At 43.3% G+C, this 16,722-nt stretch overlaps 1 protein-coding gene across 1 annotated transcript; it reads right to left on the bottom strand.

Annotated features, from left to right (window-relative positions):
- Positions 1-9,628: 9,628 nt before the first annotated feature.
- LOC127031220 (olfactory receptor 13A1-like) lies at positions 9,629-10,564 on the bottom strand. Its single transcript, XM_050917987.1, has one exon. The coding sequence runs from the start codon at positions 10,562-10,564 to the stop codon at positions 9,629-9,631; it is 936 nt and encodes a 311-aa protein (XP_050773944.1).
- Between the last annotated feature and the right edge of the window lie 6,158 nt (positions 10,565-16,722).

Raw genomic sequence — 16,722 nt, 5'->3', positions numbered from 1 at the left:
CAATGAAGGTGTGGGCCATGGCACAGGGTTCAAATTGATTTTATTGATAAATTGCTAAGGAGTAGGGAAGGATTCCAGTACTTATTGGTAATAATTGATTCCTTTTCAGGATGGGTGGAGGCATTTCCTACCAAAGATAATAGCACCAGGGTGGTGCCAAAAAGTTCTTTAATGAGGTAGTATATAGATATGGCACCCCTGAAATAATAGATTATTACAATGCGGGAGTCTTTGTCGGAGAAATCTTTACAATAATGAAACAAATCTTGGAAATTAAACAAAAGCTCCATATACCACACCGGCCTCGGTCCTCAGGTCATGTATAGCACTATTAAGGAACCGCTCCAGAAGGTAGTAAATCACAGAGGAAAAGGCTGGCTGGATAAATTGCCCATGATCTTGACTGTTATTCAGAGCAGTAATAGACTAAGGACAAAAATTCAACCCTGTCAATTCTGTTTCAATATCCAATGTGCCAAATGATTGATCCTAGTTACTTGGTACAGGGTGAAGAAAAGAGCTCTAATATAACCGAGCATGATTATTTTCAATGGCTCAAACAGGTACAAGAAGATAAAACCACCCTCCAATATAGGGTTAACCAGGCCATCAAACACATGAACAACAAAATTCAGAAACAAAGGCCCATAACGGTACCAATTCATGTACCTTAAAATGGGAAAATGAGGTCACTCGCTGGAATCAAAGTGGATAGGCCCTTATTCCATAGAGGACCGCCTTAGCCAATTGGTATAGCACACTGAAAAAACTGAAAAACTGAAATGGGTACATGCTTCACAAATTAAACTGTTTACATATATAATGATGTTTGAATTCTTTGCAGAAAAGGACATCTCAGAACCTGAGCACGAGACGCTGCTTAACCATCACCATTCTAATCCACAGAAAATGAGACTCCAGCGTAAGGTCTGTCTTTACCTGCTTCTGGGAACTTTTAGTGCCCAGATAATTAGAGCAATCATGGTAGAAGATGCAGCCCTCTTCATAAGCCAAACTTTAAGGAATAATTCGCTCCCCAACAACCAATCATGGATTCCTATTCGTGATCCGGTGATCCTCATGGCATGGTATGATAACAACACTAGCCACATTTTTAAATCCTTAGGAAATATCAATGTGTATGCCTGGGAAGGGGAAGTGGGACTTAAAGTTCACCTTTTAAACACCACAGGGATACCAAACCACTGGGAAATAGGGGTAAAAATAGATGGTCCCTATAGGGATACCACATACAGTTCCAGCTACTCACAGTTACCATATCAGTGGGATGATCCTGTTAAGACAGGAACTACAGTAAAAGTTATTGTGGGGTACAGTCCAATACCCCTTGGTGAATGGAAACTATGCTTCCCAGACACATGCACCAGAACCTGGACCAGCGATTATACATTTGAAAGAGGCACAGCAATTAAGATAAAGAAACCAAAATTGTTTGTTACTCAAAGTGATCCAGTAGAAGTCTTGTTAAATATTAGTAACAATAAAAATTGGTATGGACTGGACTCAGATGAACCTGTCTATAATGGAATCCGGATGTTCACCCTACTCCCTTCCTATTGTAACAGCCTGGATAAAAACACATTGACACTCTAATGGCCGAGCAAAACAAGATGTAGTAGATACCAAATTAGGAAGAGTTGCTTTTGGAGCAGGAATTATGAATACTGTGGACCTGGAGGTAATTGAGAATAAGTTCCTTGTCCCTACTTCAAGCAGGCAGATACAAGTGTGGACTTGGTTCAAATAGGTCTGGAAAACCCAAAAGCAAAATGGAATATGTGGTGGTAGCTGAACACCACTTCCTGGCTGCTGTATAAACAACAAATAGAATTAGGAAATAAAACTGCCTTGGCCGTAAGATGTACTGAGATGCAAATTCTTAGTTTAGCATCACTTGAATACAAAAAGCTTTGGGTAATATCTAGGAATGTTTGGGTATTAATATGGAAAGTAAGTGTGCTCCCAAAATTGACCATGGGTTCTGGGTCAGTGGATCTCATTTGTTTCTAAAGTTAACTGGCTCTGGGTGGAGTCTGGTCACTGTTCCTGTTCCACACTCCCAAGTTCAGACCCCTGATATCCTGTTGCCTCTTGATTCTGGAATCAGTGTCCCAGATCCCCTGAGCTACACTATTTGCTTACTCGTACTCCCCAAGAGTTCCATCCCACTGTGGTCTCTCTGAGCTTCTAGTTTAAACCCGTCAGGGACAGCATGGCAGGAAAGGAAGGCCAGGCAGAGGGATTTCTTAACCAGACTGTAGCAGGGTGGCCACCTGCTACAACCCTGAAGGGCTCAAAATCAGACCTGGGAGAGGGCTGAGGCTGGCAGAGGGTTGCTGCTAGGAAAAGCAGCAAGCCTTGGTTGATTGGGGAACCAGACACAGATGTGGTCACACCTCAATTAGGGCCCAGCTGGCCCTTATAAGAGGGCAGTGGGCCAGGAGTATAAAAAAGGAGTCTCTCTCTGTCTCTAGAGAGAGAAGGTTTGGGTGCTGGGAAGCTGAACCAAGTACCTAAAGTGGCTCCATGCTGGGGAAAGGTCAGAGGAGCTGGGAAGCTCTGGCCTGGAAAAACCCAGGCTGCAGGCCTAGTTAAAGGCCTACAAAAGGGTGCTGGGACTGCAGACAGGCAGCCAGAGATAGGCAAAGGCAGCAGTTCTTAACTTCCTTGCCGATGATGAGTAGTTTACAGACTGAAGTCTTCCTCAGGGAGCCGTGGCTAGATGATGACTGGCAGTAGCCACTGAGGCAAGGTGGGGATAGGCGCGGGGGGGGGGGTCCCCAGAGAGGGGAGACTCAGATCTGTGAGGGTACTGCCAGGGGGAAGCAGCCTGGACTGAGTGACTTGGGTCCAGCAGGGCAGTGGGACACTAGTTTTCAGAATGTGATCCGGAGTCTAGAAACGCTAATTCACTGGATGATCATCAGATAGCACCGGAGGGGAGAGTCTCACTCTGCCACACAGACTCAATTTACTCTTAAAAGCACTCAAGAGTTTTAATAAAAAGATCCTGGTCTGATCTCACCCCTTCTGGGAGTCTGAGGTTTGGAAGGAACTGAGCCAAAGCACAGTCCTTCCTGTTCTATCCCTCCTTCTCTTCCGGCTTAGATGATGTGATGGGAAGCTCCCCAATCACAGCATTGTTCTGCTCCTACGAAGGAGTGATAGATGTGTATCCTGCAGTATCCTGAAAAAAACTGATTACATTGTGTTTAAGTCTCTTTGGCATCCATTGCATTAAATGCAAAGGTGAAGGATTATTGTGAGTCTCGGGAAGTATTATGAACTTTAATGGACAAGAATGGACTTTTGAACAAATGGTGTCAAATGAATTCCCTGGGGAATCTCTAGGGGGAGATGACTGCAAATTTCTGCCTCCGGTTTTGTAAACTCCCAGCCTTTTGAAGCTACTCCCTGAGGAAATGACCATTCCCTGCTGATTACCTCTTCCCATTATCTCAAGATCAAAGGCCCACGCTGTATAAAGGAAATACTGACCTATGTATGCAAGTTCTTTTTCTGAGCTAAAGCTGTTATGAACTTGTTACCACAGAAAAAAACCCTAGATGGAGTTTGAAGGACTGAGGTGGGGTGATCGCTGGTTGGCTCATTACCATCTGTTTAGGTTCTTTTATTGTTTTAAGATGTTTCCTCTGTAATGATTTCACCTGAACAATAATTGTGCCTGCTTAGAAAGGGCTGTTTCGTAATTTATGACTATGGGCATTTACAGGCCTTTTAGGGCTTGCTGGGAATAACACAGGATAGTCATGGCATTTTTCAGCCTGGAGAAACCCTGGTGAGGAGGGACAGATATTTTGAAGAGCAGTGTCTTTCCCTTGAAAAACTAGTCAATTTCTGTCACAGGTTTCACCTCCACTCTGGACTTTAGAGTATAGATGTGGGGACCTGCATGAGAAGCCCTAAGCTTAATTACCATCTTAGATGTGGTTTTGCGGCCACCACTCCCAAGTACTAATTCCCTTTCCTGGGTAGTCTTGAGAGACTTCACCAATTCCCTGGTGCAGGGCCAGCTTTAGGCCAATTCAATCAATTCACCTGAATTCAGCCCCGCCTCTAAGGGGACCCCGCACCCAAGCCCTGGTCCAGCGTACCAGCAAGAGCCAGTGCACCGCACCGGGGTGGCCCGGCTTCCTCAGGGGGCAATTTAAAGGGCCTGGGTCTCCCAGCAGGTGCTGGAGCCCCAAGCCCTTTAAATTGCCTCCAGAGCCCAACTGTTGGAGCCCTGGGGTAGGACCATGGGGCTCTGTGGGCTATTTAAAAAGTCCGGGGCTCCTATTGCTTCTACCGCCCCGGCCCTTTAAATAGCCACCCGAGCCTTGGGGTAGCAGGGGGCTCCGGGGGCTATTTAAAGGGAAGGGGCTCCAGCTGCCTCTGCTGCCCCAGTCCTTTAAATAGCCCCCGGAGCCCTGCTGCTTCCCTTAAACTCCCTCAGCTATTTACAGGGCCGGGGCAGGGGACGCAGGGGAGCCCTGGGCTCTTTAACTAGCCCCCAAGCCCCGGCCTGCTGCTGCTACCCCGGTGGGGGAGAGAGAAGGAGGAGGGGGCACTCACCATACAGGGTGGGCTGTACCCCTTGTTCTACCCACAACAGCCCTGGACCCCCTGCCCTGTCTCCAGCCAACCCCTGCCGCACCCCCCTGATTGAAGCCAGCCAGTCCTGAACTCCTCTGTCTCCAGCCCTGCCAACCCCTGCTGCACTCCCCTGTGGCCCTGCCTGAAGCCAGCCAGCCCACCCCACACACTCCTGTCTCCAGCCAGCCCCACACCCCATGCCCTCACTGCAGCCAGATCCTACCTCCAGTCAGCCCCTGCCCTGCCTCCAGCCAGCCCCATGTGTACTGGTGCCCTGCAGTTCCTAAGGCAGTAACCCTGCACACTTGCTTCAATGAGGGGGACAGGGAGCAGCTGGGACCCACACATATGCACACCCTAGGGTGACCAGACAGCAAGTGTGAAAAATTGGGACGGGGTGGAGGGTAATAGGAGCCTATATAAGAAAAAAATCCAAAAAATTGGGACTGTCCCTATAAAATTGGGACATCTGGTCACCCTAGCACACCTCCAGGGAGTGGCGGAGACCCACACATGTGAAACAGAGCTCTTTTCTAGTTCAGGCCCATCTTTTTAAAAAAGAACTTTAGGTAGGGTAAATGTACATCCATGTTTTTCCGGACATGTCAGGCTTTTTGGTTCTTAAATCGCCATTCGAGAGGAAAATATGGACGTATGATAACCCTATTGGTACAAAAAATATATACTGTGGCTCATCCCTTAAATCAAAACTTTTTATAGGAAAACAGTCGCTAAGAAATGAAAGGCTTTTTTTTACATTTTTTTTTAAGTCATCCCTTCCGGGGACCCGCCGAAAATGTTCGAATTGGGCCCCACACTTCCTAAAGCCGGCCCTGCCCTGGTGAATGCTGATCCAAACCCCTTGGATCTTAAAACAAGGAAGAATTACTCATTCTCCTTCTCTTCCCCCCCCCCCCCACCACCAATCCCTGGTGAGTCCAGATTCAACCCCTTTGGATCTAAAAAAATGGGAAAAAATCAATCAGGTTCTTAAAAAGAAGGCTTTTAATTCAAGAAAAGAAAGGTAAAAGAAAAAAAAACTTCTGGGAGATAGCATACAAGTTGATCTCATAGACAACAAATTTAAAACACAGGATGTTCCCTTGGTCAAAAGCCTTATTACACACAAGAATACCCAAATTTGATTATTCCCCTAATGCCAAGCCAAGTTACAAAAGGAAATAAACATAAACCTATTTATTCTTTTCTAAAACTTACTACTCTGATAATAAGGTGGTCCCTTAATCCTTTTCACTCGTCTGACACTGAAACTGACTAAACAAAGGAAAACTTCCCTCCTTCCTTTTGAAACATCTTGTTCCCCTTTGGTTCCCCTGGTCAGGTATCAGCTAGGCTAGGTGAACTTCTAAACCCTTTACAAGTAAAAGAGGTATTAACCCTTAACTATCTGTTTATGACAATTTCTACAAGTTATTACTAAAAGTTTTATTCTCTTAATAACAATGGAATATAAATATCATTTTTTTTAGCTCTAGTACTATATGAACTTGGCTTTATTATGGTATTTATCTGCTGGAGCTGTATTGATGTGAAAAAAAGCTGTTCAATAAGGGCTTTGTCTAACATCTGAGTTGTTACATTATTGGGTGAACAGTTTTTTAATATAGCAGACCTTAAGGTGGCCATCCTGCAGCAAAAAAACTTCAGGACCAGACTTCAAAGAGAAACTGCTGAGCTTCAGTTCATCTGCAAATTTGACACTATCAGCTCAGGATTAAACAAAGACTGTGAATGGCTTGCCAATTACAAAACCAGTTTCTCCTCCCTTGGTTTTCACACCTCAACTGCTAGAACAGGGCCTCATCCTCCTTGATTGAACTACCTCATTATCTCTAGCTTGCCTGCATATATATATATATACCTGCCCCTGGAAATTTCCACTAAATGCATCTGATGAAGTGGGTATTCACCCACGAAAGCTCATGCTCCAAAACTTCTGTTAGTCTATAAGGTGCCACAGGACTCTTTGCTGCTTTTACAGTTTTTTAATGGGATTTTCACAAGTGCTTGAGTAGGTTGTGCACCTGGGGCCAGAGTTTGAAACATGAGTTAAGCACATGGGGCCAGATTTTTTATTTAAGCACTCAGTAAGATTTTCAAAAGTATCTGGGGACTAGATTTACAAGAGGATTTAGGCATCTAACTGCCACTTTAGACACTAAAACCCAGAATCAGGCCTCACTGGGATTCTCAAACCCCCTGAGCAGCCACTGCCAAACATTATAGGGACCATTGCCTGGCACTATATTCTTGCACTGTAACCCTTCTGCTATCTGGAGTCAGTAACAACAAGGGCTGGGTTCAATGTCCAGGGTTCCCCTCACCAATATAACACAATGCCCCCTCCTGCCAGTAACCGGGAAATATTAAACACACACACACACACACACACACACACGGGTGCCTCTAGGAGGCAACACTTCCCCACTCACAAGTACTGAGTCTGTGTACAGCAGAGAAAAAATTAATGAAAAGGTGAAAGGAACCTGGCACCAGTTTGGGAAAACCTCAAAACCATGATTCAAATATATCCGACCATGAGCAAAACTCCCTCTCCAGGGGACTTTGAGCAGTGCCATTTGCCTCCATTTCTCACCTCATGGTGTGAAAAGACAACAGACAAAGGTCCCTTTAAGATGCCATTTCCCTCTCCCTCTACTGCCCTCCACTCACAGCTGCTGTGCTTGATCTGTGGAGATCCAGAGTTTAGAGGTGCATTCACATGAGTTCATATCCCAGCTGGGCAGTTGGAGGGTGGGGGAGTGAAATGTCCAGCAATGTCTTAGCTGCTGTCACCACTGAGTCCTCGTTCATCATGCCTTCATTCGCTCCATAGTGCCATCCTATGCTCTGTCACTGATGTACCTCCACACTCACTTTCCACTGACACCTGTCTCTCTACTGTGACCTCTGTGAGTAGGTCTCCTCTCCTGGGGTTTCACCCAGCTCTCAGTGATCTCAGTTCTCAGCCCGGAGAACCTTGCTGCTCGTGAAGGCTGGGCTATCTCCTTCACAGAACTGTTGTCCCACAGCCAATCTAAGCACGGAGGCCTGATTATCAGTGATTTCAGCTCTAGTGGTCACTTAACAAAACAAAACACTCTTAATGGAGCCTAATCAGCTCTGCCTTCAGCCAGGGGAGTGGAGCAGGTCAAACGGATCCTATGACTCTTAGGTAGAGCCCACACCACCATACAGAAACACCTGTCCCCACTCTCTCTCTCCCTTTTTCCATTGTGATCTGGCATCCGAGCCCCCTGCTTAGCGAGTTAAGTCCAGTTGAGCTACTCCAGTAGCCAGTCTGGACAGGCTAATCGCAGTTCTGCTTCCTTTTATTTGTACAATCAGAATAATAACATTTACTGAACCCCGCATTTGATACTAAAGTGATTTTTAACCCAACACCAGACAACACTGATCACTTTGGCAACACAACTCCGTCTGCTGAATCCCTATGCAGAGTAGTGGGTCTTCATGTAAACACAGTCTGATCATGAAGCCTTTTTCCTCCAGCTCAGGGAAGAGCTCATTCAGACTTTGCTTACTGTAGTAAAAATTCCCTAGCACATCTGCTGCTGCATCTGAGAGTGCACACTGCTGCTCCAGTCAAGGTGTCCAGAGCAATGCAAGAACTCGGAGGAGATAGATGTCCTATGTCTATGCCAACACTTTGTCTCCTCTTTCTTATCTCTCTCCATTTATCATTAGTCTAGGAAGAGTCTGTCTACAGTGCTGTGGGACTGTGACCAAAAAGACAGATAAAAGCAACTCCTTAGAGAGACAGACCCTGGTTTGCCAGATGTAGGAGTGGCTAATCACCCTGAATACTGTGCCTGGGTTTCTTTAAGCTGAGGTTGCAAGTGTGAGTCAGCACAGGAGTCAGAAGCAGCACTGCCAATCTTTGCTGTCTTTTTCTTTGTCTTTTCATGCATATTTCTCTTGTTTCAGGATCAGACTCCAACAACAGCAGATCATGGCCATCAAAACTGATGTTTTCTTTTTTCTAAGATAATCTTTAAGATCATTAAAAAAACAACCTCTAAACAGAAGATTTGCATGTGAAAGTCTCTATATATATAAAAGGAAAAAGAGTAAGGGAAATTGTTGCAATGAAATCCTTCTTTAATACAATATTTTAAATATATCTGAACTGTTTTTGTCTGTATGTTTCTTTTTCTGGGACTTTAATAAAAAGTTAAAAAAGAAATTCAATGATGGATGTTATAGTAAGTCAGTAGCAATAAATGGACATGAAACCCATGATCTCAGTGAATTTTTTTTAACTGTTGTAACAGTGAGAAGTGGTTTGGAAATTATTTTATACATTGTTGGGACTGAGACATTACCTTACTAACAATACTTGCCTTTTGAAAAAAAAAATTAGATGATAGAAATTTTTGTATTAAAAACTCTGATCTGAGTCCATGACACATGGACTGGAGACCTGCAGAAATCAACTAATATGTGTTTGAGACATTTCTGGGGTTTAATGTCTGCTAAGGAAATAAGAGAAAAAGTCAGTTTGATATTATTTATCATATTTACTCATGGAGGCAGAGAATGGATTATTGTGATTCTGTGAAACTGCATTTCCATAATGTGCTCCACAATGAACCAGATTTTTATCAGTATTTAAGCAGCTAAAGGGATGTCCTGGAGCACCTAACACGCACTGAAATCAATGTGTAGGTGCTTTTGAAAATCCTGCAGGGTCTCTAAAGACCTTTAAAATTGTAACCCAATATGACAGCCCAGCTAGTGTGACTAGTATATTCCATGGGACCTGATCCCCAGCTATTGCAAATCACCCACTGCAGTCAATGCAACATATTCCCACCTGGTGTAAAGCATTGCAGTTCTATTGAAGTAAATGGACCACAGTGAAAATTTATATCTAATGACGTTCAAAGTTTTGCAACTATTTACGACACCAGCGCACCTGGCTTAAAAGGAACAAGGCAGGTAATAATCAGGTTCACACTTCGAAAAATTAACTTTTTGTGGTGAATGGAAGGATTCTCTTCATGGCCACTTTGACCTCCTTATTGCGCAGACTGTAGATCACAGGGTTCAGGATGGGAGTGACTAGGGTGTACATTATGGCCACCATCTTGTTTTTATCCAGTGAGTTACTGGAGGTCGGCTGGATGTAGATGTAGATTATGGTGGAGTAGTATAAGGTGACCACAAACAGGTGAGAGGAGCAGGTGGAGAAGGCTCTCTGCTTCCCTTTGGAGCTCTGGATTTTCAGGATGGTGATGATAATGAAGCAATAGAACATGGTAGTCAGAAGGAAGTTCCCCATGGCCAGGAAGATGTCAGCCATGAACATCATGATTTCGTTGATGTAGGTGGAGCTGCATGACAGCGCCAGTATTGTTGGAAAGTCACAGAAGAAATGCTGGATGAGGTTGGGCCTGCAAAAATCCAGGCGCAGTACAAGCAACATGCTGACAAATGAATTGATGGTAGCCACAGCCCAGACACTGACTGCTAAACAGATACAAATTTCCTTTCTCATGAGTTTTACATAATGCAAAGGATAGCAAATGGCTGCATACCGGTCATATGACATGACAGTGAGCAGCAGAAGCTCTGTCCCCAGTGATGATGTTAAGACAAAGAGCTGGGTGATGCAGCCTCCAAAAGAGATGGTTTTCTTCTCCTGCATCAGGTTTTCCAGCATTTTAGGTACAACCGAGGAAGTGCACAAAATGTCAATCAGGGCTAAATTGGCAATGAAGAAGTACATGGGAGTGTGGAGAGGTGGGTGGATGACAATAGACACAATGATCAGGGAATTGCCCATGACGACAGCTATATAAATGCACAGGAATAGCCCAAACAACTGCCTCTGGTGGTGAGGATGGTCAAAGAGCCCCTGCATGATGAACTCGGTCACTCTGGTGTGGTTACTATGTTCCATTGCTTGAGTGTTCCTTCTATAGCAACAAAGATTAAAGTTTTGGTCAGATATTGCATCAGAAACTACAGCAATATGAAAAAAAAAAGAGGAGTCTTTGTGGCACCTTAGAGACTAACAAATTTATTTGGGCATAAGCTTTTGTGAGCTATAACCCACTTCTGGATATAAAATGGTTTCAGTACATATCACACATAAAATATAGAAAAAATACAAAAAAAAACCCCATAAATTTGTTAGTCTCTAAGGCGTCACAAGTATTCCTCATTGTTTTTGCTGATACAGACTAACACGGCTATCCCTATGAAACCAACATCAATATGTCAGCTAAAGCATTGAGAGGAGTCGATGGAGTGTGTATGTGTATTGGATAGATAGATAGATAGATAGATAGATAGATAGATAGATAGATAGATAGATAGATAGATAGATTAGACTGGTTGTATGGGGACAGATAGATATATCTCTTGTCATACTGTAAACACTTAACAGAGCATATACACTAACTAAACTACAATAAAATATATTAGCACAATATGCTGTCTCAGCTACTGAATCCATATTCTCCCAACATTTGAGTGGAAAAGGGAGAACATAACACACTTGATGTGCTCAATTACCCGTGCATGAAGTCATTTGGGCTTTTTACAAAAACTGCATGTGATACGAGTTCACAATATGATCTTAAACATCATTGATACACCAATAGTCTTATTAATAACTAAGATTCCACTTTGCAAACTAATTTCACAAATTATATCTATTGGAATATAGGATGGTTTCAGTTCATATCACACATACAATATTCAAAAAATACAAAAACATAACATAATATGTATGTTTAGGTGACATCAGGATGCACAACAGTATGGACTTGATTTCGATTGAACTCATGCTAATCTAAATTGGGCATAACTCCCTTTCTGTCTATGGGGATGATTCTCCACTCACTGGAATTACACTGGTATAAAACTTGTGTAAGTTTTATACCAGTGCTCTCCAATATATGTGTGTGTGTGTTGCTTTAGTATTAGGAATGGTATTTGCATGATTGACAAGCCCTCTCTATTGCATTACTGTTAAGTCTCCATTTATTGTGTTCAGATGTCTCTAATCTTATTACTAGTTTATTGCTTCTACTGATTTTCCTCTCAGTCCTCCTGGAGTAAATCAGGAGTATGTCCTTTGAAGTCAAAGAAGTTACTGAATTATAAAAATGATGAAAACCAGAAGAGCCTCAAGGCCAACAAAACTGACTCAACATGAGATCATATTAGAGTCATTTCGAATCAGAGAATCATAGAACTGTAGGGTTAGGAGGCTAATTTAGTCTCCCCTCAGGCAAGATGCAGGCTTTGTTGTGTCTAAACCATCCAAGACAGGTGGCTCCAGCCTCTTTCTGAAATCCTCCAGAGAAGGCGCTTCCATGACTTCTAGGCATATGATGGTTTTTGTTTGTTTGTTTTGTTTTGTTTTTAAACATTGCATTACATTTCAAAATCAATTGCATACTTTTGAGGGCACAGACTATAAGTAGTCAATCCTCCACATCTCAGATCAGTGTTATAATATTTTAACCCCATAACTTAATCTCAGCTACAATTAAATACAGAGGAGCTTTCCTGATGTGTGTGAATTTACATCAGATTTCTATTGGTCAAACTGAGATCAACATTTGGTCCCTACAGTCATAAAAAAGTGGTGGAAAGCTGTATTCCTGCAAAGAACTTTTAGCCAAATAACAAAAAAAATACACAGAAATTAAATTTAGCTCAATTTTCCAATGAGTGTAAATGAATTAATCATTCCACTCACTGAATTTCACAAGGTCTCTTAGAAACTTTGAAATGCCAGCCTAAAAAGGTCAGAAAGCTTCGTTTAGAAACATGAATTATGAGAAAGGAAGAAAGCAAGCAAGCAAGAAGAATATTCTCACCTCCCATTCAATCCTCCAAAACAATGGATCAGGTTGTAATTTAAATGCAGAGACTGAATTATGACTCATTCATCTTCATATATAACAGCCTTCCGTTGGGAGATCTTGCATCCCTTGTGAATCTGGACACAAGTTAACTCTCAAACAAGGCCTCAAAGGAGAAGGTAAATGGGAGTCACCTAAATCAGTATGAATAAACTTTCCACATTTAGTTAGCAAAATTCCTTTAGATCTTATCTCCAAATATCTGTTCTACTGAATTGCCCAGGAGAAAGCATTTTTTTTTTATCAATGCATTTCTTTCTGAACATAGTGCTACCAACAGAGATGGATTCCATATTAATCAGTGAAGGTCAGTGGATAAAATCTCAAAGTGAAATCCTGGCCACATTAATGGAAGTCAATAGGAAGGCTGACCTTGGCTTCAGTGGGGTCTGGATTTCACATTCAGACTTCTACTATCAGTGATCCTTAGTCCTGAATCATCTGAACTCACTCTCTGTGTTAAATGCCTCTACTCTACAAGGAGTAATGGTCTCAAGTTGCAGTGAGGGAGGTTTAGGTTGGATATTAGGAAAAACCTTTTCACTAAGAGCGCTGGTGAAGCACTGGAATGGGTTACCTAGGGAGGTTGTGAAATCTCCTTCCTTAGACGTTTGTAAGGTCAGGCTTGACAAAGCCCTGGCTGAGATGATTTAGTTGGGAATTGATCCTGCTTTGAGCAGGGAGTTGGACTAGAAGACCTCCTGAGGTCCCTTCCAACCCTAATTTTCTATGATTCTATGACTTCACTAATATAATTATCAGGCCTACTTCTGAGAACTTTGAGTAGTGTCTTCTCTGTTGGTCCTGTTAAGTTGATGGGGTAGCTCTCCATCAGGTGTAAAACAGCATAGCTCTATCACAGTCAATGAGACAGATCCAGAGCTAGTGGAAATCAGGCTTGTTTCAACAAAGTCAACAGGCCAGATTCCCAGCTGATTGAACCAGCCTATCTGCATCAAAGTAAATAGTGTTAATGAGCAAAGCTCGGTTGATTTTGCTCTGTTTTACAACACTTGAGGATTGAATGGAGCTACACAGGTGTCACTTCACCCAATCTCTGAAGGTAGTGTTGTTGATAATATGTGAATGAGAGCCAAATCTGAGTCACAGAATAATCCTATGTAGGAAAAAAACCCATATTGAATTTCAGATGAGAGAGATATTTCAGGGGTTGCAGTTACATAGGGGAAAATCTTTTAAATTATATAGACCCCATTACTGCCAAGCACTTAAGCACATGCTTGATTCTCAGCTTATGAGTCATCTTATTGATTTAAATTGAGTACTCACATGCTTAAAAGAGAAGCAGATAAGCTCTTGGATCAAGGCTACAACTGTGTCATTTGTGTCAATTAAGCAAAATGGATCCTCAGAAAAAAAAATTACATGGACTTTCATTAAAATATTTTTTTTTAACTGAAGTCCCTGACTGTCCCTGGGTCAGACTGATTGTTTGGCTTAATGATTGCACTAGTAGTTATCCCAGCTGATTGACAGGAAAAGGTAGTACTGTATATCATCTGTAATGGAGATTGCAATAAATTGTGGTATCCTTCAGACTTATTTTGAATAAATAGAGATTTCCTTTTTATCTTTACTTTATGAAGGATCCATGCTTGGTTTATACATCACTACAGAGTCATGGTCCCAGGCCTGTCATTATGGCTGTAATCAAGGATTATAGATGAATAGATTACAAGATCAGAAGGGATCCCTGTGATAATCTATTCTGACCTTTTGTATAGCAAAGGCCAGAGAACTTCCTTGAACTAATCCCTAGAGCAGATGTTTTAAACCAAAATATCAAATCTTGAGTTAAAAATTGTCGGTGATGGTGAATCCACCACAATCCTAGGAAAATTTTTCCGATGGTTAATTACTCTCATTGTTTAAAATGTTCACAATCAGAATTTGTCAAGCTTCAACTTCCAGCCAATGGGTCACATTATAACATTGTATTTTAGACTGAAGAGCCCATTATTAAAAATTTATTCCACGCGTAGGTACTTGTAGATCATGGGTTCTCAAACTGGGGGTTGGGATCCCTCAGGGGATCGTGAGCAGGACCGGTTCAGGTATGTTTCATGCCCTAGGTGAAACTTCCACCTTGCGCCCTTCCCCATTCCCCTGCCCTGAGGCACCCTCCGCCCCATGGCAGCTCCCTCCCTCCGCCCTGAGGTGCACCCCCTGCGGCAACTCCCCATCCCCCATCCTCCGCCCTGAGGCACTCATCCCCGCACCAGCTCACCCCAGCCCAGCCTTTTCCCCGACCACACCATGGCTGCTTCACTTGTCCCGCCTCCAGGCTTGAGGCGCCTAAGCTGATTGGTGCCACAAGCCTGGGAGGAGGGAGAAGTGAAGCAGCCACCGCGTGCTCAGGGAAGAGGCGGGGCAGTGGTGAGCTAGGGTGAGGAGTTCCCCTTCGTGCCACCTCCCCTCGCTTACTTGCTGCAGGCGGCCCTCCCCTTATTCCCCTGGCCCAGCTCCCTCCACCTAAATTCTGACAGTGCCGCCACAGTCACTGCTGAAGAAAATGCAGCCCCTCAAATCCTAGCGCGCTAGGTGACCGCCTGAATGTTTGCACCGGCCCTGATCATGAGGTCATTTGGTGGTGGGTCTAGAGCTTTCACCATCCACCTCAAACCTCACTTTTCCTCCAGCATTTTTAATGGTCTCAAATATACAAAAAAATGTTTTTCATTTATAAGGGAGGTTGCACTCAGAGCCTTGCTATGTGAAAGGGGTCCCCAGTACAAAAATTTGAGAACCACTTTTATAGACTGTAATCCAGTCACCCCTTAACCTTTTATTTGTTAAGATAAATCTGGGATCGGCAACCTTTGACAAGCGGTTCACCAAGGTAAGCACCCTGGCTGGCTGGGCTTGGTTGTTTAACTGCTGGGTACGCACGTTCAGGTGATCGTGGATCGCACTGGCAGCAGTTCGCCGCTCCAGGCCAATGGGGGCTGCGGGAAGCAGCGGCCTGCACATCCCTTGGCCTGCGCCACTTCCCACAGCCCCCATTGGCCTGTAACAGCGAACCGTGGACAGTGGGAGCCATGATCGGCCAAACCTGAGCATGCGGCAGGTAAACAACCAGGCCTGGCCCTCCAGGTGCTTACCCTTGCGATCCATATGCGAAAGATTGCCAATCCCTGAGCTAAATAAGTGGAACTCCTTGAGTCTATCACTACAAGGCATATTCCCTTATTCTTTAATCATTTTTGTGCCTCTTCTCTGAACCCACTCCAATTTATCAACATCCTTCATGAATTGCGGGCACAAGAACTGGACATGATATTTCATCTGAAGATACACCAGTGCAAAATACGGAGATAAAATAACTTGTCTACAGCTGCTTGAGATCCCCCTGTTTATGCATCCAAGGATTACATTAGTCCTTTTGGATATACCACAACCCTGCGTGCTCATATTCAGCTATTTACCAACCAAATCATTTTCAGAGTCATTACTTGCAAGGATATAGTCCCACATCTTGCAAGTATGGCCGACATTCATCATTCCTAATGTATACATTTACATCTAGCCATATTAAAAATCATATTATTTGCTTGCTCCCAGTTTACCAAGAGATCCAGATCACTCAGTATCAGTGACCCATCCTCTTCATTATTTACCATTCTCCTAAATGTTGTGTCATCTGAAAATAAATGTTGATTTTATGTTTTTTTCTAGGTCGTTAACAAAAATGTGAAATAGCTTAGGAACGAGATCCCAGGGGGCCCCTCTAAAAATGTATCCGTTTGATAATTATTCCCTTTTTATGTTTATATTTTTAGACCTCAGTTAGCCAACATTTATTCAATTTAATATGTGGCACTCTTCTGCCAAGTGAAGTCAGCAACAACAATGGTCATGTTCTACACCCAGGGTCCCTCTCACCAACATATCACACACTCCCCACACAGTAACCAGGGAATATTAAACAACCCTTCTCTGTGTGCTTCTAGCCAGCAACACTTCTCCACTCACAAACGCTGAGCCTGTGTACAGCAGAGAAAACTTTTAATGAAAAGAAGGAAGGTATCTGGCACCAATTTGGGAAAACCCCACAACCATGATTCAAATATATCTGACCATGAGCAAAACTCCCTCTCCAGGGGACTTTGGGCATTGTCATTTGCCTCTGTTTCTCACCTTACAGTGTGGAAAACCAACA

The sequence above is a fragment of the Gopherus flavomarginatus genome, chromosome 11 (genome assembly GCF_025201925.1).
Source record: "Gopherus flavomarginatus isolate rGopFla2 chromosome 11, rGopFla2.mat.asm, whole genome shotgun sequence".
Lineage (NCBI taxonomy): Eukaryota > Metazoa > Chordata > Testudines > Testudinidae > Gopherus > Gopherus flavomarginatus.
This window is presented reverse-complemented; position numbering and strand designations above follow the sequence as displayed.